This window comes from Melitaea cinxia, chromosome 10, assembly GCF_905220565.1.
Source record: "Melitaea cinxia chromosome 10, ilMelCinx1.1, whole genome shotgun sequence".
Lineage (NCBI taxonomy): Eukaryota > Metazoa > Arthropoda > Insecta > Lepidoptera > Nymphalidae > Melitaea > Melitaea cinxia.
The window spans coordinates 17,413,468-17,433,680 of NC_059403.1; the positions used below are offsets into that span (position 1 = coordinate 17,413,468).

General features: G+C 37.1%; 1 protein-coding gene across 1 annotated transcript in view; it reads right to left on the minus strand.

Moving 5' to 3' along the window:
* Positions 1 to 6,126, minus strand: part of LOC123657497 (tuberin) — a 36,998-nt gene extending 30,872 nt beyond the window's left edge. Inside the window, 5 exon segments of the mRNA XM_045593040.1 lie at positions 445 to 619; positions 895 to 1,031; positions 2,808 to 3,062; positions 5,825 to 5,961; positions 6,054 to 6,126. Coding sequence (XP_045448996.1) covers positions 445 to 619; positions 895 to 1,031; positions 2,808 to 3,062; positions 5,825 to 5,961; positions 6,054 to 6,126 — 777 coding nt within the window.
* Positions 6,127 to 20,213: the final 14,087 nt, after the last annotated feature.

Here is a 20,213-nt window from a genome sequence, read left to right on the forward strand (position 1 = left end):
CACGCACGCACATACACACACACGCACAAACACACACACGCACAAACACACACACGCAAAAACACACACACGCACAAACACACACACGCACAAACACTCACACGCACAAACACACACACGCACAAACACACACACACGCACAAACACACACACGCACAAACACACACACGCACAAACACACAGACGCACAAACACACACACGCACAAACACACACACGCACAAACACACACACGCACAAACACACACACGCACAAACACACACACGCACAAACACACACAAAGACACACACACAAATACACACCCACACACACAAATACACACATACACAAATACACACATACACAAATACACACATACACAAATACATACATACACAAATACATACATACTCCTAAAACCTAGTATTCTTCTTAGAAAATTAAATTTTGAAAAAGGTTCTCACCTTCCAGCTATTCTGACAGTAGTGCTCTATGTTGACAGTTCGGCAGAGGGCAGCAACGAAGGTCCTCAATGCGGCACGCGGTAAAAGCGAGTACGACACTACTGCTTCTAAAAGTGAGAGGCAGCCCTGTACTACTCCTGGATCTGCAGAGTAAACGCAGAGATGGCATGCATTGCTGAAACAAAAAAAAAAAAAAAAAGAAATAATAAACATTAGGATAATTTAAATTACTTACATTTATGCACACAACACCTTATATTATTAGCTATACAATTGTATCGTATACATCGCTGGTGCAAAGATATGGACAAAAAGAAAAGGGATAAGAATAAATTAAAGTTATATAGATATTTTCGTGACACTTAACTATTTGTTTCACATTCAACACATTGTAAGCTACCTCATTTACAATTATACCATGACATAACATGTTAAAATAAGTTAACATACTTTACAATTCCATGAACGATTTCTTGATCTAAGTAGACGGCATTAAATTTGACGACATTCGTTATCAGATTGATAAACTCTTTGATGTGAACCGATGACTGGATTTGTGGCAACCACTCTAGCAGGAATGGTCCGATCTGAAACACAAGGTTTTTAGAATATTTTGATGGGGAATATTTTTTTTTGTAAATAACTATAGTATACTAGCTGACCCGGCGAGCTTCGTATCGCCTAACAGTCGATTCTTTAATTTTATTATTTTTTTTTTTTAGAATTTTTTCTCCGTAAGAACCATCCTCGTACTTCAAGGAATATTTTTAAAAAAGAATTAGCGAAATCGGTCCAACCGTTCTCGAGTTTTGCACTTAGCAACACATTCAGCGACTCATTTTTATATTATAGATTAGTAGTTACAAATTTGCTCGTCTAATTTTGGATCGTCATTCAGCTCTAAAGATATTGTCATGGGTCGAAGAGCATCCAGGTGTAGCAGGTCTGGTTCATGACCAATTGGGTTTAACGTGAGGCACTGCTGAGTGCAGTGGGTAAAATCTTGGCTAACATAATTAACATGCGCTTGAGATTAGTAGCAGAGCGTATTCTGCCTGAAAGTCAGTGTGGTTTTTGGCTAAGTAGGGGGACGTTGACGCAATTTTGGTTGTAAAACAATTACAGGATAAGAGTATGGAACAACGTCGCCCACCTTATATCTGTTTTGTCGACTGGGAAAATGCGTTTGCCAGTGTGCCAAGGTCAGCTCTCTAGGTTATTCTGGAGAAGGTTAGCTGTTAACGACAATTCCATCATGGAATGATGGCTAGAGTTCAACATAATGACGAATTGTCTAATCAGTTCCCGGTAACCTCTGGAGTGAAGCAGGGCTGTGTGATACTACAAAGATATTGTTAGATGGAATTGCCCTAGAGGAGGTATCATTATTAATTATCTCACCTGAATACAGAAATTTTCTGCCATATTGCTAGAGCAGCTGCCAAGTTTGGCCAGTAAAGGCAAAGAGTTTGGGGTTAGCATGACTTAAAACTACACACTAAGAGAGACAGAGAGACACATTTCATGAGATGTCTACGAAGGATTTTCCGAGTACGATGGTGAGATCACATCACAAATTTCGAGATACCAAAATGCATTAATATGACCGGCATAGAGTGCATTTTCATTAAAGGGCAATTCAGATGGTGCAGACACCTTGTATGTAGGTTGACTAAACCTGTTTTCCATTCGCAGTTAAAGGAAGGAAAGCGCAGGCCTGGAGGTCAATTCTTGCAATATAGGGATGTGTATTAAGACATCAAGTCGCTAAGATATCTCCATCGACAGTTGGGAAGTGGAGGCCTAGCAAAGAAGTCAGTGGCGTAACACAATCAATCAGACAATCACCACTTTTGAAGCAGATCGCTTAGGGGCTCTCGGTGCAAAAAATCTTATGAGGAAGAATCGCCTCCATGTCACATATAAATATTCAAATACAAGTGCTTCAGCTTCAATACAACAGCTTCGGGAAATTATACTACCTGGTAGTATAACTCCCTACCTATACAAAAATTTTCAAAAAAAAGGTTTCGAGTCACCTTCGTTCGCATTGCAGAAGAATCTATATAATTCGCTATTGACGGACACTACAAGGACATCTTCACATATTAGCTTAAACATGTTAATATATATATATATATATATATATATATATATATATATATATATATATATATATATATATTGTACTCTTGAGTTTGAATTTGAGTCAAATTTATTTTATTTTCATTTATTTTTGGGACCTGTATCCAACGACATCTATTAGTGTTTAAAGACCAATATTTTACTTAATGATAATAATAATATAAATAAACATTAATTTAACACATTAATTTTTATTAAAATAATATTTTTGCACAAACCTCTTCTTCAAGACACTTGATGTCTTTCCCAGAGTTTGTTAACGTGTAGAGGACTCTGAAACGGGGCTGGTAGTCCTCCGGTGGGTGGTTGGGGTGAGTTTCCTTGAGGTAGCGGAATAATATAGTGCGCAGCACGAGCAAGTCGGATTGACCGTCAGCAATGCATTTTAAAAGACCGAGTACTGTGTGACGTGCTTCTGCGTTTGGATCTTTGAGAAGGTCCCGTGTACAGTTCCATATTTTTTCAATACCACCCTAAAATCAGATTAACATCACAATTATAATACAGATTTATTTTTAAAAAAATCACAAAATTGATGGTGATAATGTTACTTCGCAAGCAAGAAAAAAATAAAATTAAATAAAATTGACATCAACAAGTAATACAACATAGGTAGTCAAAGAAAACATGAGGTTGTGTACATTATAAAACCCTGCCGTTTAGCTTTGAAATGAAATGATAAATAGTATGAATAAACATAAAGAGGCGTCTATCCCCACATGTGGTAAGTATCTCATGAATCATTGTTAACGTTTAGTTACTATCTGCCACAGTAGACAGGTATCGCCCCTTTTTAGAAAGTCAAATAAAACAAAATTTATCTTATAATCGATCAAGGACTCATGTATACTATGATAATATATACAGTATGAATACACAACGAAAAATAAGTAAACATATTTGATTACATAGCTTTTTCGAAAAGCGGCGCAACTATCCAGCTTTTCCCCTACATAACAATAAAAATAGTAAAATTTTCATTTTAAAAACTATATTTAATAGCAATTGAGAAGAATTAAATTATTAAACATATGCTTTTTACATTTTAGAAAAAAAAAATCACTAATTGTAATATTAAGTTTTTAAGGGTAGTTAGGGGGCATCCATTAATTACGTGAGCTATTTTTCGATCAGTTCACCCCTCACCCCGATAGGTGAGATTTAAGTGAGATTGATGCTGAATATAATAGAGATTGAAGAGAAATAATGAGCTGTTCAAGTATATATAGTTAATTTCTTTAAATTAAATAAAATTCCCTGTCCATTCACTCATCACTTTTACTGCCGATTTACCCACTTCCAATAACATCTTAACTGCTTCCTATGCAGATGACACGGCAGTACTATCTTGCCATCGGGATCTGTGCAAAGCATTGGAAAACCTCCAAAGGCACCTAGAAAAGGTTGGATGTTGGAAATGGAGAATTAAATTAAGTGCTGCAAAATCTACCCATGTTACCTTTACATTAAAAAGAGGTGACTGTCCACCAGTGACACTTGATGGAACTGCCCTACCTCAGAATACTACAGTCAAATACCTAGGGATGCACCTTGACAGGAGGCTTATCTGGAAGGACCACATAAAGGCCAAAAGAGATCAGGCAAACCTTAAGCTACAAACCTGTACTGGCTAATTGGAAGACAGTCCTCACTCAGTTGAGAAAACAAACTGTTGATATATAAATGTATTATAAAACCAGTATGGATGTATGGAATTGAACTATGGGGATCAGCCAGCAACTCCAATGTTGAGATTCTTCAACGGTTTCAAAATAAAGCCTTAAAAACTTTAAGTAATTCTCCGTGGTTTACCCAAAATACAGAAATACACAGAAACTTGGAAATACCCACAATCAAGGAGGAGATTGATATCTTCTATAAAGCGTAGAAATATAAATTAGACCAGCACGAAAACCAACTGGCTAGAGCACTAATGGATACTGATAATAGTATATTTCCACTTAAAAGATCAAGACTAGCTTCCATTTGCAGTTAAATTAATGAGGGATGTCACATCGTTGGATGTGCTGATTCCGAAGAGTCCTAGAAAGGTTCAACAGATTTAATTAAAGCTAAGGGGCTTATTGTAAATAGAAGAATTAAACAGAAATTAAATAAAAAAATTCAAAGCAAAAACTAAATTATTTTAGCCATAAGATTTATTTTATCCGGCTAAATGAACACTCAAAATATTTTTTTATAAATATCTGTACTATTTTTTGAACTTGATGTGAGATTTTCGTTTAAATGAGATTTGGTGGGATTTCATTGGACCCCCCCCCATTCTGAGCTCACGTAATTAATGGATGTCGCCTGAAGAAAACCTTTTTAAAATGAATATGTCAATAGCATTCTTAGCTTATCTTCAGGCAAATGCAGCGGAAAACAACATTGTACTTTTTTGAAATAGATATAAAACGATAAGGGTGATAGCTTATGTCTGACACAGATATTGTTGGAGCTTTATCTATTTATTGTTTTTAATAATACAAAAAATTATAGTGTTAATCATTACTTAGTATAAAACAAAATCGCTTCCCGCTGTCTGTATGCTCAGATCTTTAAAACTACGCAGTGGATTTTGATGCGGTTTTCTTTATTAAATAGAGTGATTCCAGGAAGTATACATGCATAAATAGTACAGAAACACAGTTTTAGAGGTTTCTAATGTGATGTCGTAAATAAACACATTGTTTTGCGTTTACATTGCAAATGTTTATTTTATATTTTATATTTAGTGTCAGCATTGCACCTCTTTGATATTTTAAACTTGAATGTTGTTAATTTATTAACAAAACAATCTCAGAACATAATACAATGAATTAATGATGTTTAAGATTTTTTTTAACCTTTACAACTGAAAGCCATTAAACCAATCAATCAATCAATATTGTAATTGTATCGTAATGTAATAGATGTATATTTAATAAATAATAAATACAAATAAAAATTGTTACTTTTCATGTATTTTCAAAATGTAACTGTCTGCTCAGTCATGGGTAATGGGAATATGCTCAAATTAATCTAATCATTTTTAAAATTATTAATTTTTTTTTTAATATTGTAAGAAAAAATTATTTTTAAAAAGGTAAAATTGCAGATGCATATAAAAATATATTTAATATACATTTTTGCTCGGCTAATTTAACTAGATATTAAAATAATGGGAATTATTGAATAAAGCAACAAAGGTATGACATGAGGGTATGAATATAATTGGAAGTGGGTAGCTCACCTCCTGGACACGAATGTGGAGTATTTTGTCTCCGATCTCCTTGATGGCTCGCAGGCGGCGTCCCTGCGGCGTCTGAGGGCCCAGCTCTCGCCGCAGCTCCGCGGTTACTACCAGCTCGTTCTGAGCCGCTAGGGGCACTATGACGAGAAATCGGAACGCTCGTTAATCATCAAATCCACATTACCGGCTGGCGGCCGCGCCGCACATACACACAGCTAACTATACGCACCCGATGCACCCTTCTTGAAAAACACTTTCAACTTCTCGTGAAGGGACTTTGTGTCCCTGTCTCTGGAGCCCATTGTGCGATCTAAACGATCTTGGACTTCGATCTATATTAACCTAAAGCTAAAGCTAGGCGCGCCGATTACCTATGTGTATGAAATTGAAAATAAAAACACATATTTGTTAAAATTATTTTCACTACCGCTCTGCTTTGCTATTCACCATCTGACAGCTTGATAGCCCTCCCTCTTTACAGCTGACAGATATCAGTTCGATACACGGATAGTGCTACTCCTTTAAACGACCGATGTTATTATCTACGTAAAAATATAAAGTCAGCTTATTTTTGTTGTTCCTAATCGTCATAATTATAACAACAAAGACGGAATATTTCGATGACAAATATAACTTTATGGTGAGTACGTGACAATGGTATTAGTAAACACATTACGTGATGTTGTTTTCCGAACGAATATTGAGTGTTGTCATATTTTAAATACACATTGCCCAGTATAAAATAGGCGTATAAGAATTGTATTCTATAATATATATAAACGCGAAAGGTCATTCATCACGAAATCTCCGAAACTATAACACCTACAAACTTGAAATTTGGCAGGTAGGCTCCTTATAGGACGTAGACATCCGCTAAGAACGGATTTTACGAAACTCATCCCCTAAAGGGGTAAAATAGGGGTTGGAAGTTTGTATGAGAGTCCCATGTTTTTGAAGTAAGAGACTTGAAATTTAAAACGTATGCTCTGTAGATGGTGAAAAGGTGTGTAAATAATGTATCTTTAGAAATCAACTCCCTTTTGGGGTTAAAACGGGGGATGTTACGTTGACTCACTCATCACGAAATCTCCGAAACTATAAAACTTACAAGCTTGAAATTTAGCAGGTAGGCTCCTTATAGGGCGTAAACTACTGCTAAGAATGGATCTGACGAAACTCGACCCCTAAGGGGGTTAAACGGGGGTTGGAAATTTGTATGAAAGTCCTATGTTTTTGAAGTAAGAGATTTGAAATTTAAAATGTATGCTCTATAGATGATAACAAGGTGTTCAAATAATGTATCTATAGAAATCAACTCCCTTTTGGGGTTAAAACGGGGGATGTTACGTTGACTCACTCATCACGAAATCTCCGAAACTATAAAACTTACAAACTTGAAATTTAGCAGGTAGGCTCCTTATAGGGCGTAAACTACTGCTAAGAATGGATCTGACTTTATATATGGTGAGAAGGTGTCCAAATAATTCATAGTAATCTAAATATATAAAAGAGAAAGGTCACTGACTCACTCATCACGAGAACCCAAAAACAGCTAGAGGGCCCATCCATCTAGGATGGATAAAGATGAAATTTAGCAGGGAGGTAGATTATAGTTAGCAGACGTCCGCTAAGAACGGATTTTACGAAACTCATCCCCTAAAGGGGTAAAATAGGGGTTGGAAGTTTGTATGAGAGTCCCATGTTTTTGAAGTAAGAGACTTGAAATTTAAAACGTATGCTCTGTAGATGGTGAAAAGGAGTGTAAATAATGTATCTTTAGAAATCAACTCCCTTTTGGGGTTAAAACGGGGGATGTTACGTTGACTCACTCATCACGAAATCTCCGAAACTATAAAACTTACAAACTTGAAATTTAGCAGGTAGGCTCCTTATAGGGCGTAAACTACTGCTAAGAATGGATCTGACGAAACTCGACCCCTAAGGGGGTTAAACGGGGGTTGGAAATTTGTATGAAAGTCCTATGTTTTTGAAGTAAGAGATTTGAAATTTAAAATGTATGCTCTATAGATGATAACAAGGTGTTCAAATAATGTATCTATAGAAATCAACTCCCTTTTGGGGTTAAAACGGGGGATGTTACGTTGACTCACTCATCACGAAATCTCCGAAACTATAAAACTTACAAACTTGAAATTTAGCAGGTAGGCTCCTTATAGGGCGTAAACTACTGCTAAGAATGGATCTGACTTTATAGATGGTGAGAAGGTGTCCAAATAATTCATAGTAATCTAAATATATAAAAGAGAAAGGTCACTGACTCACTCATCACGAGAACCCAAAAACAGCTAGAGGGCCCATCCATCTAGGATGGATAAAGATGAAATTTAGCAGGGAGGTAGATTATAGTTAGCAGACGTCCGCTAAGAACGGATTTTACGATATTTTACCGCTAAGGGGGTTTAATTGGGATTGATAGTTTGTATGAAACATACAGCCTGAAAATAAACCTAAAAATGTGGTGTATAGAGAGGTTTTATAAAAATAACTATTAAATTATACTAAATTGCGCCTTTTAAAAAGTTACTCAGTTTGATAAGCATTTCAAGTGACTGAAATAAAAAAATAATTTGCGTTAAACATCTTAATAGTAATGCATATCTTCATAACCACGCGGACGTAGTCGCGGCCAATAGTTACTGTATTATAAAACAAAGTCTCCAAAAGTGTATGTAATCATCATTACAGCCTATATAGTCCACTGCTGGATATAGGCCTCCACAAGTTTACGCCAAAAATAACATGAACTCATGTGTTTTGCCCATAGTCACCACGCTGGGCAGGTGGGTTGGTGACCGCAGTACTGGCTTTGTCGCACCGAAGACGCTGCTGCCCGTCTTCGGCCTGTGTATTTCAAAGCCAGCAGTTGGATGGTTATCCCGCCATCGGTCGGCTTCTTAAATTCCAAGGTGGTTGTGGAACCTTGTTATCCCTTAGTCGCCTCTTACGACACCCACGGGAAAAGAGGGGGTGGCTAAATTCTTTAGTGCCGTAGCCACACAGCACATGTATGTAATCGATTCGTTCAAAATTGACTGAATGATTTTCATGCGGTTTCACCATTTGAGAGAGGGCTTCACCATTGGCAAGACAAAGATTTACGGAATGGCTGAGCCGATTTTGATGAGACTTTCACTGGAAGTTTTCCGGGAAAACTTTGTGACACACTAATTTCAACGCGAGCGAAGCCGCGGGCACAGCTAGTTAAATTATATAGTAAAGATTTAAAAGTATTTGGTTACAATGTAAATTATTACTAAATAAAAAAAGTTTTCGTTCTATATGCATTTTTTAAGACTAGCCTGTTACCGCAGTTTGAAGTGGTAGTTTATAACTTATTCGGGAGTTTAGGTTTGAACCGGAGTTTGGGTGTAATATATGTATTTATTTGTATATGTATTATTTATTTGTATGTCGGAATGAGGTAGATCTCTCTCGCTCATCGTCTCAGAGTACTCGGTCTACTGTGGGCTTCAGTGGTCAATGTTTGCACAAGTAAACACAATTTATGACATCACCAATTTATTATGACACAGCATCTTTACAGAAGGGTAACGCATCACGGAGCGCGGGAAAGTTATTAGTTGACGTGAGAGAGACGAACTTCTAAGTATTCGATGGTTTCACCGTGCGAGTGCCTGTCCATCGTGTGGCAGAGGGAGTAACTCAGAGCAATGCCTAGGACTTGCTTCCTAGGTGTAGGTTTAAGGAGGCCCCTTTTGAGATGCGCATCAACGCTCACCTTCACTGCTTGAGTTGTCCGTCCTACCCAGCCAAATTATAGATCATTATATAACAATAATTCGTTTACACAAATTAATTATTGAAAGTTTAACTATTGAAAAAGTTTAATTATTGAAAAAGTCTAGGTTAAGCTACTAGCAGGATACAACAAGTGCATCGTGCCAAGCCAGACCCAAGCCTGCCTTAGCAGCGGTTGCACCGTTCGTTTTATACACGTCAGAATAACTCGAGTAATATAATGAGTGAGGGTAGGTAACTATCGAACGATGTGCTAGGTGACATGATGGGTGCATCTGTTGTTTATTAATTTCTTGCTAATTGCGTACGACAGCGCGAGTGCCGACTTGTATATATCTATCGACAAAATTGAGAATTGAGACCTATTTACAAAACATGAAGTGATTAATATAATTTTATGAATAATAAACAAATACAATATGATGGTCGCTTCTTATTAAGCGCCCATGACAATAGACGTCTGAAGGCTGTTGTCTAAGTATGATATAGAAAAAGAACTATGTGGTTGGTTATACATATCCAAAACACAGTGGCGAACAAGTCTGATAATGTGGTGTTAATAGTCAAGTGTGTTTTGTTGGACATCACCATACCGCAAGACAAGTATCTCGAATAATTGTATTTGCAGGCAAATGAACCGACTTCAATTACTTATATCGACAAGTAATACAACGTAGGTAGACGAAAAAAAAGTCAAGTAAATACGATTCAAAGATTACTCCAAAAGTTGTAATCAGATCTCGGTGAAATTTAAATGTGACCACATGATAAACATCGGCTTTCGATTAAATTAAAAATCATCAAAATCGGTACACCCAGTAAAAAGTTATGCGGATTTTCGAAGTTTAGTCGTAATACATTTATATATTCACCCATAAATTTTATTAAAACTCCATTATTTTTCTTTTTATACGTACAATGAAAATAATAAAAAATGTGAAATTTTTTGTTCGAGGTAAATTCATAATTTCGCACAGAATAAATCCATGTCAAGCGAATAATCGCGTCGAGGGTTGTCAATTAAAAAAAAGAATGTGTGTACAATATAGAATTTTCATTAATGAATACTGAAATAAATCAAAAGAGCTTAAGTCCACTGCTACGTGAAGGCTACTTCTTTATATTATAGGAATCGCTTCAGCCTGTAGCCCACTACTGGGCATAGGCCTCTTTCCCCATGTAGGAGAAGGATCAGAGCTTAATCCATCACGCTGCTCTAATGCGGGTTGGCGGGTACTATGAGTATGATCGCTATCAGGTGTATATGATAACAACCGGGACCGACGGCTTAACGTGCTCTCCGAGGCACGGTGGGGAGACCCACAAGGACTGCATAAACACCCAGATCACGGCAAACACCTGTATGGCCAATACAAATGTTTGTCATGTGCGGGGATCGAACTCGCAACCGCCAGCGCAACAAGTCCAATCCATTGCTGTAACCGTTGCGCTAACGCGGCGTCAAATTATAGGAATAGTTGGAGCTAATTCGTTCTGTTGTTTCACTAGGTAAGATGATTTGTTTTTTTTTTGGTATCGCAGAGAAACCCATTTACGGGTGATATCCAGGATACCTGGTTAGGCAATCCTAGACCGCATGTCGGCTTCAGCACTTGGAGGTGCAATACCGACCAAACCCCCTGAGTCTTCAGCCGCTGTAATTGGAGGGTCCCGGATGTGCAGGCAACAGGATCGCTCTAGCGACAGGCTGGCTCAGCGAAAAGGCCAGACTTCTCCTCCATGGGTCTGGCTCACCTCTGAACAATCCCGACGACGCCGTGTCTAGCAGGACCGGGTTCCCGTCCCGGCCCTACACGGGCACAGGGTTACTGGAGGCGCATTAAGTAACGCACCCCCGTTCGTCGCCTGCGGACAGAGGCCTCGTCGGCGGCCTCCTCTCTCATCCGCTCGTCGTCTCCTTCTGGGACATTACTCGCTCGGCAGTGACAAGTCCCCTGCGAGGACATTGTAAGATAATTCCCTAACCGAGATTCACAGTAGTTAGCAGGTGATAATAAACGAAACCGTCAGAGTGAGTGGTGTACCGGTTAGCAACAACCGAGTTAAAGTCGTAGGTTTTGTAATCATATGATTTTCTTCAAAAAGCCATTTAATTCATTCCATTACATTATTTAAAATGACTGTCTATTATATTATAGTAATACTGCACCGGTATTTCAGAAAAGCCACAACTAGTTGGCAGCCCTGTGACGCAGGTGAGTGCAAATTGTCGACCCTTGTCACTCGAGGGCGAAATTAAACGCTCAAATATAACCGGAGCCCTACACGGACTTGATACTATCCCTTTTTATAAAACGTTAGCCATCTGACGTGGGCTTGATTTACGTTATGTTGTAAAAATATTTTTTTAATAACTTAATTTTAGTTCTTTAAAAAAAAAATCTGTTAATTAGAGTGATTAAGAAATTTTTTTTTCGCTTCAGCCTGTATTATCCCACTGTTGGGCAAAGGCCTCTTTTCCCATGTAGGAGAAGGATCAGAGCTTAATCCACCACGCTGCTCCAATGCGGGTTGGCGGATATATTCCCTACTATGAGTAACGATCGCTATCAGGTGTACATGATAACAACCGGGACCGACGGCTTAACGTGCTCTCCGAGGCACGGTGGGGAGACCCACAAGGACTGCACAAACACCCAGACCATGGCAAACATCTGTATGGCCAATACAAATGTATGTCATGTGCGGGGATCGAACCCGCAACCGCCAGCGCAACCGACACAATCCATAGCTGTGACCGCTGCGCCAACGCGGCGATTAAGAAATTGGTGACACTAATTTGGAATTTGTTGATAATAGATCATGCTCAGTGCATTATATATCACCCGATGATTAGAAAGTTTTATGAGCTTTATGGTAAGCAATATGGTTCTAAGTCCACAACTTGTATTTCCTTTAGCAAACATCTTTCGCTTCATAGTTGATAGATTCGTACCTACTTAAATAGTTACGTACCTACACAACCCTGTTTGTCATATCTACTTAACGAAACTTTAGTGATGAGAAACTCGTCGATGTTAATTCCGATATCTTATTGAAACACATACATACACACACACCATCGCGGTTTACATTCGAGTCTTATTTAAATGTAAAAAAAAAAAATAGACAACGAGAGGATTCCTGTACTGTCTAATCTTTCAGATCGTACTCGCTTTAGTACTTCGAACAAATAACAGATGGCACCACCAATGTTATACTATGATCCGATACTCCCTAATTAACAAATTAAGAGAGACAGATGAACATAGCAACTCTAGTAAACTTCACATATTCCCTATTTTACCTGACATTGTCAAAATAATCTGAGCTCTTTTGGAACAATTGAAAGTTGCTAAACTTTAAAAGGAAGAACTTAGTAAGTTTACTTGCATATATAAAAAAAAACCCGACTCCAATTACATCTACAAATAATACGACGTAGTTGTTAAAACAGTCAATTAAATATGCATTACTAGGCATAATTTAAAAAGTAATCGTCAGATCTCTGTCAAATCTGATTGGGACCACATGATAAGCAACAGCTTTCATAATATCATAATTATCAAAATCGGTATATCCAGTAAAAAGCTATGAGGTACAACATACATAAAAAACAGTCAATTGGACTGATGGATGGATTACATAAAATACTGCTAGGGCACAAATATTGGGTTGGAAAGACTGGAGGAGATGCTTGTGAGTCGCGAACAATTAATAATAATAATCTAAATATACCGAATTAAAAATGAAATAACCCGAATTTGGCATTTATAAAAAGTTACAATAGTCCCAATAGTACTTTCCACAACAGGAGTTATACCTACTCAACTACATACGTCTCTACAAACACTAAAATTACCAGCGAGCACTTACCAATTATTACAAAAAGCAGCAATTCTAAACACATGCAGATTGGTAAGAAAATTTCTCCAAAGTGAGCCCAACCCATCCGACTAAAGACTAACACTTATATAAACTGTCACACTAACGATTATGAAATATAATGTATATAAATTTAATAACCCTTTATTTGCTAACCCGTTGATGTACATTTGGCCTAGGCCCGTGTCATCGACTACCCGGCTTAATGGTTACTAGCCGAGATTATATAACGTAGAAATAATAATAACAATAATAATACTAAAAATTAAGAAAGTCTTTTAAAAGATTTTTTGAAGTTATACTTCTTTCGGCGTGTTATGGAAAAAATATTAGAGTAAATTTTCACGATGCGCGCGCACACCGTCACGAAAAAACCGATACCCTAAAGTTAGCTAGTCAACGAAGAAGAGGTTACGTGAAGTTAGCTAGCCAATGAAGTATAGCTTCTTACGTGCGTACATGAGTAAACAGATACTTTTTTTTTTGAAAAACTGGATTTTATGTCTCATATTTTTAATAATAGAACTAAATAAACACAAATGAATATTAGTTTCTTGATAACTGTGTCACTTTACGTTACCTAATTGTTATGACTAAAAACTAAAATTTAGTGCATTCAGTAAGCTAACGGTAGCGAATACATATTTTAATGTTATGTAATACTATCTATTTTATTTCATTGCCTTCAGTTTCTCTCGCTTTCCACCGCACCTCAGTTTATTTATATTTATTTATTTATTTAATTATCAAATAAAGAAACGATATGTACACATTCGAAATTGTACTGTGTGGCTACGGTACTAAGGAATTTAGCCACCCCCTCTCTTCCCGTGGGTGTCGTAAGAGGCGACTAAGGAATAACACAGTTCCGCTACCACCTTGGAACTTAAAAAGCCGACCGTTGGCGGGATAAACATCCAACTGCTGGCTTTGAAATACACAGGTCGAAGAGGGGGAAGCGGCGTCTTCGGTGCGACAAAGCCAGCCCTGCGGTCACCAACCCGCCTGCCCAGCGTGGTGACTATGGGCAAAACACATGAGTTCACGCTGTTTTTGGCGTAAACTTTTGGAGGCCTATGTCCAGCAGTGGACTGTGATAGGCTGTAATGATGATGATGATGTACAAATTCATAATTATAAGTAGCAATAGAAAACCTCTAAGGTTTGTACATTGCCACAGTTTACATTTCACAATGGTAAAAAACGTAGTTAAAAAACAACCTCGGTTACAGTTTCAGTTGGTTTAAGAATTTTCAGTTTTCTCAAATGGTTTTGTCGAAAATAAACCTTTTTAAGGTTTTGTTTAATATTATTGTTTTTGATACAATCAATCAAATTCGCCGGTAGTAGATTTATTAATCGAGGGACAATGTAAGCGGCCGTTCTCACACTAAACACATTGTTGGCTCGAGCTGTGTTGAACTGGTGTCTCGCTACGATCCTTTTAAATATAGGGTGCTCAACACGCTGCCTAAGCTTAGTTTTCCATTTTTTGAAAATTTCTTTTAGAAACTATACTGAAAATTTATATGTAGTGGTAATAGTTTATAATGTAAAAAGTGCAATTTCATCGTAATGAATTTTCAGCCCTAATACTTGATGAAAAGTTTTTCGATTTTAGTTGTGATTTGTAAAAAATCAAATTTAAGTATCTTTGGTAGATACGATCATTGGTACTGAGGCCATATTGGATATACGAACCTGTCAGAGCATAATAAAGTACAAATTTAATTTTGAAAGGGATCCTGTTTTTAAAATGATAACGTCGAAAAAACCAGCCAAATGCGTGTCGGACTCGCGCACCGAGGGTTTCGTACAAACAAAATTATTTAAAATATTTTTATTATATGATGGAACTAAAAACTAATGCTTTTCGCAATTTTATTTATCTGTGCTATATGTCCAACACTTCGTACCAAATTTCAAGATTCTGAGTTCACGGGGAGTACCCTGTAGGTTTTGATTCCCTTGCAAGTGTCAAAAATTTGCAACATAAACGGCTGTATCTTTTGATTGCGTTGGCTTAAAAGTGTGATTCTTTCACAGCTCCAAGGGACAGTAGACTTGTGTATTTGATATGAATTTCAGCTTGGTACCTCCATGCGTTCCTGAAAAAAAGGGCTCTGACAGACAAACGGACAGCAAAGTGATCCTATAAGGATTCCGTTTTTTCCTTTAGAAATACGGAACCCTAAATATTGTTGTAAAAAAAGGTATTTTTTTTGTAATGTTTAAGTCCAAAAAAGTGCCACCAATAACTAATTAATTATCTCTTAAAGCGAACTCGGTGTGGATAATAATTGGCGTCCGAAAACGTCCCTAATGGAAAACCGTCATCGAAATGAAAAGAACAAACAAACATTAATGTTTCAAAGTTTCCAGCGTCGAAACAAATTCGCGCTTTTAAAATTTTATTTTCGGAAGAAAATTCAATTTGACTAAGTATATCACTTAAGTACTTTTCGCATTATGGGCTTACGATTCCCTTATTCTTTACGATCCAAAATAAAGTCCGGCCGATGTGACAGAGGTGGGAGGGAGGAGGGGGAGAGGACGGAGGAAGCGCTCGACCGACGAGACGAATAAGAGATTCATACTGATAATAATTTTGTATCGCTTATTTACTCGGTAAAGTCTCACGAAATTTCGAAAAGAATGCAATAAAGTACAATACAGTAACTACAGGTAGCCTTAATAAATACTAAAGTAATCCACCTTTTAACTTTTAAAAGAGTTTTATTGATAGCTGAAAGTACACGAACACAATAAAAGCAATTAGTGATGTGGCAGGTGCGCACCGTCAGCGGTGTAGGTGCAGGTCGCAGACTGCAGCGCGATGTGTTTGTTCCTAGTTTTGTTGCTGCAGTTGCGCTGATTTATTGAAACGGCGCACTTAATGGCTCTTTTGAAAGGAAAACGGACTATCCACTCGAAACTCTCAACTGCCTTCGAATACCTAGCGGAACAGAATCTGATTCCGTTGCTTGTTTCCGTTGGAACGTTCGACGGATTTAATTACATCCTTTACAAGAGGATTACAGGAATTGCTTAATATTTTTAACTAACCCCGATTATTATTTTTTATTTCAATAAAAGCTCTTTAAAGTAGTCGTGCAAAAAAAATTAACTTAGTTGTAAAAAAAAAAATACGCCACGAAATTTGTAACATTAACTTTACTTTTATTATCGTTATTGCAATTTTACATTGTACTTACATATAGTAATACGACTTGATTCTTATGAAAGAACAGTCACTGTAATATGAACTGAAGCTACAACTCCAATAACGACAGCATTATAACACATAACATAATATTATTCTAAACTTCCTAAAATTGATAGCGACTGCAAAAGAAAAGACGCAACAAAAACAGTTTAAAACGTTGCAGCCCAATCTCTCAGTCGCCCGCTCGTATTTCACCGAAGTCATCTCTCCTCGATCGACGTCTGCCGGATATTTACCGATCCTTCAGCCCCGATTTAAACAAACAGTTTCTCGCTGCGCCGTGTTTTAAGAGCTTTGAGCAATTTAGCGTGTGCGTTGAAAAAACCGGGCTTTAGTTCGGAACGGTTTGTGATTTATAAACAGAGCTATTGGCTTATTTTTGATGTCTATTTAATGAGGTTGTTGATTAACACTTTCACGGACACTGAGTACTGATTAGAATACCCAATTTCGCACTAAAATTTTTCATACAATTTATCACCACGTATATAGACTTTGTGCCACATAGCGACATATTCGATGTACATGGGTGGCAGTACGTCTTTGTACGTGCCACGATATAGCCGTAGTGTCGCGTCGTGATCGAATCTATGATATTCGTAATGACAGTATGCCTATGTACGTACCACGAAATAGGCGTACTGTCACGCCGTGATCACAGTTGTGGTATTCGTAATGACAGTACGCCTATGTACGTACCACGAAATAGGCGTACTGTCGCATATGAATTAAAATTACACTCTTGTTAGGGCAGCACGTCAGTTAACGACTGAGCAGTAGACATACATTCATAATAATTATAGCCTGTAAGTTAGTAAAAAATAAATGAAACCAGAATAAAGAAAATCAAATATCTTCAATCAATCTTAAAATCACAAAAAGTTCGTAATATGGAACTCAAAAACATAACATTTGTAATCATAAATTTCTTTATTTTTAAAACAAATAAACTCTGTCTTCCATTTTTTACAAAAATATATATAGTTAACAATAAGTCTTGACTCTCTAATTAATATCAACAGTCTTGTTATTTATTATGAACTAAATCAAATTATGGCATTGCGTATTCAGCTAATAGAATATTGTTAAACATTTAGTATCACATTGCACCTATATAATATCTTAAAAGTAATAAAATGACTAAATTTTTTATGAACATCGTAGGAACATGGTTTCACTTTAATTTAGAAAAAAAAATAGTAGTTATAAATTTAAAAAAGATTAGAAAATATAGGATCTCAGTAATTATAAATTCAAAAAATCTCTCTTATCAATTAAAATTACATATCCTTATGCCAATCTTCAAAACATGATGGACAAAGCGCTGGAGACTTGTAACACCCCTTACAAAAGTAGCTTGTATCACGTCGCACTTTATTCTTCGAACATTGTTTACACGATAAAAATGCGTATTTCTTCTTTGAATTTGTGGAAGGAGTCATGCGAGTCGGCCAGTGTCCATGGTTTGCTGGCTGAGACGATTCTTTCTGTGTATTGTGTTGTTCAGGCTCTGACGTGAGTTGAAGTGCATGCCGCCTGCTATCATTTTTATTACTGTTTCGAATCAAATCTTTCCCTTTTTCTTCTTTCAGGCCAATCAATTTCTTTATCAACTCATCTCTATATGTTATATACTCATATTTGTTGTCTTTTTTCACATACTTCTTATAAATGTAATAAGAATTCCAAACTGCAGTGTCTACTATATGAAATAAAACCTTTTTATACCATCTTATCGTTTTCCTTGGTGACGAATAGTAATTGATCATCTGATCTGATCGATCCACTCCAGACATATATTTGTTATATTTATCAACTTCTTTAGGTTTCATTTTCTTTTTGCCGAATCGGTTTGTAACTTCAATAAGCGCTGGATGGTCCATAGTAGTCACCATATACACTTCTCGCTTGTCTTTCCACGCACTTACGTAGACTTTGCCCTTCCTTGCCCACACATGCTGTCCTTTTTTTAGTTTCTTTTGTACAACGAATTTAGGGTTATCTTTTCTTGTCTTTCGCAATGTGCCGTTCGTATGTGTTTTTAAATCAAGTAATTTTTGAGACAGGGTCACTGAATTATAATAATTGTCCATGTATAGATTATGCCCTTTAAGTAGGTATGGACGCATTAAACGAAGAACCAACCTATCAGTTTTTCTTTCATTGCCTTCAACGACTTCTCCTCCACTATACATTTTAATATTTAGAACATAACCATCCGCTGTCGTTAATATGTAAAATTTTATGCCATATCTAGCTTTTTTTGATTTAATATAATGGCGAAATATCAAACGACCCCTATATAGTAACAAAGACTCATCCAGAGACAGATCTTGACCTGGGTTGAACATATAACGAAAATTTTGAGTCATTGTGTTTATAAACCCTTCAATTTTTGACGACCCCTTCGCACCCAAATCAGCAACATATAGGCATCGCAAAATTTGTTCATATCTTCTACAAGACATTGTATAGTGAAAGACTGGGTGGTAATATAAAGGATCGTCATATGTGAAAAGTTTCCTTTGTTGGGTACACGAATATGACCATTTAATAAAGTGAGACCTAAAAATTTTTTCATCTCATCCGGATTCGTTGCTCGAAATACAGAATTGCGTGCATAGCGTGTATGTGGCCGATTGGCATTAGTAATTGCTGCTCCATAAGCATTTGTTCGTTCAACCATATAATCTATCATATCTGCAGCAAAAAGTTGATTGAATACGTATTCACATGTGGAATTATCATCAATCTCAAATGTCGGACCCACTGCCGTGGATCTAAATTCGTAAGGAGTAATATTGAAGACGGTTTCTTCCCAAGCTATATCCATTGGTTGGGGAGATCCACCTCGTGCTGGGTTTCTCTGCCGACTTGGGCCAGCCCCACTAGAAGGTCTTTCGTATTGCGTGGCATTTTCTTCCTGTTGGCCAGGAGGTGCTTCCATCTGTTCGTTCCTAATGCTAGTTTCTACATTGTCTTGTATAAAAGCCTGAGATGGTATTTGTATCTGCTGTTCTAAGTGAACATCAGTTGCTTGTTCTCCACTTTCAAATGTCTGTTCGTCAACTTCTGTTGTACTCACGGTAGTTGGATTATTTTCAGCGTTTTTTCTAGGTTTGACAAAAATATCACAATAACCTTCAGATCCATCGTCATCCGCTGATCCAATTATTTCACCCTGCTCCTTCTCCTCGCTATTATCCGTCTCATCATTAGCAGAACTATGGTCACTCTCGGATCCAATGCCTGGACGATGTCTTCGTCTTTCGCGAATATCAAATATGATACAAGAGTCACTGCTGCTACTCGAACTATTCCCAGTGGGTTCATAATTTTGATCTGACCCATATTCCCCATCTTCGTCAGAAAATGGATCGTGTTCACTATCGCTTCTAAACAGCGATGTCTTATTTTTCTTTGAAGCCATCTACAAATAAATGAAACAGAAAAAAATAAGACAAATAACAAAAGGACAACAATAATTACACACATACA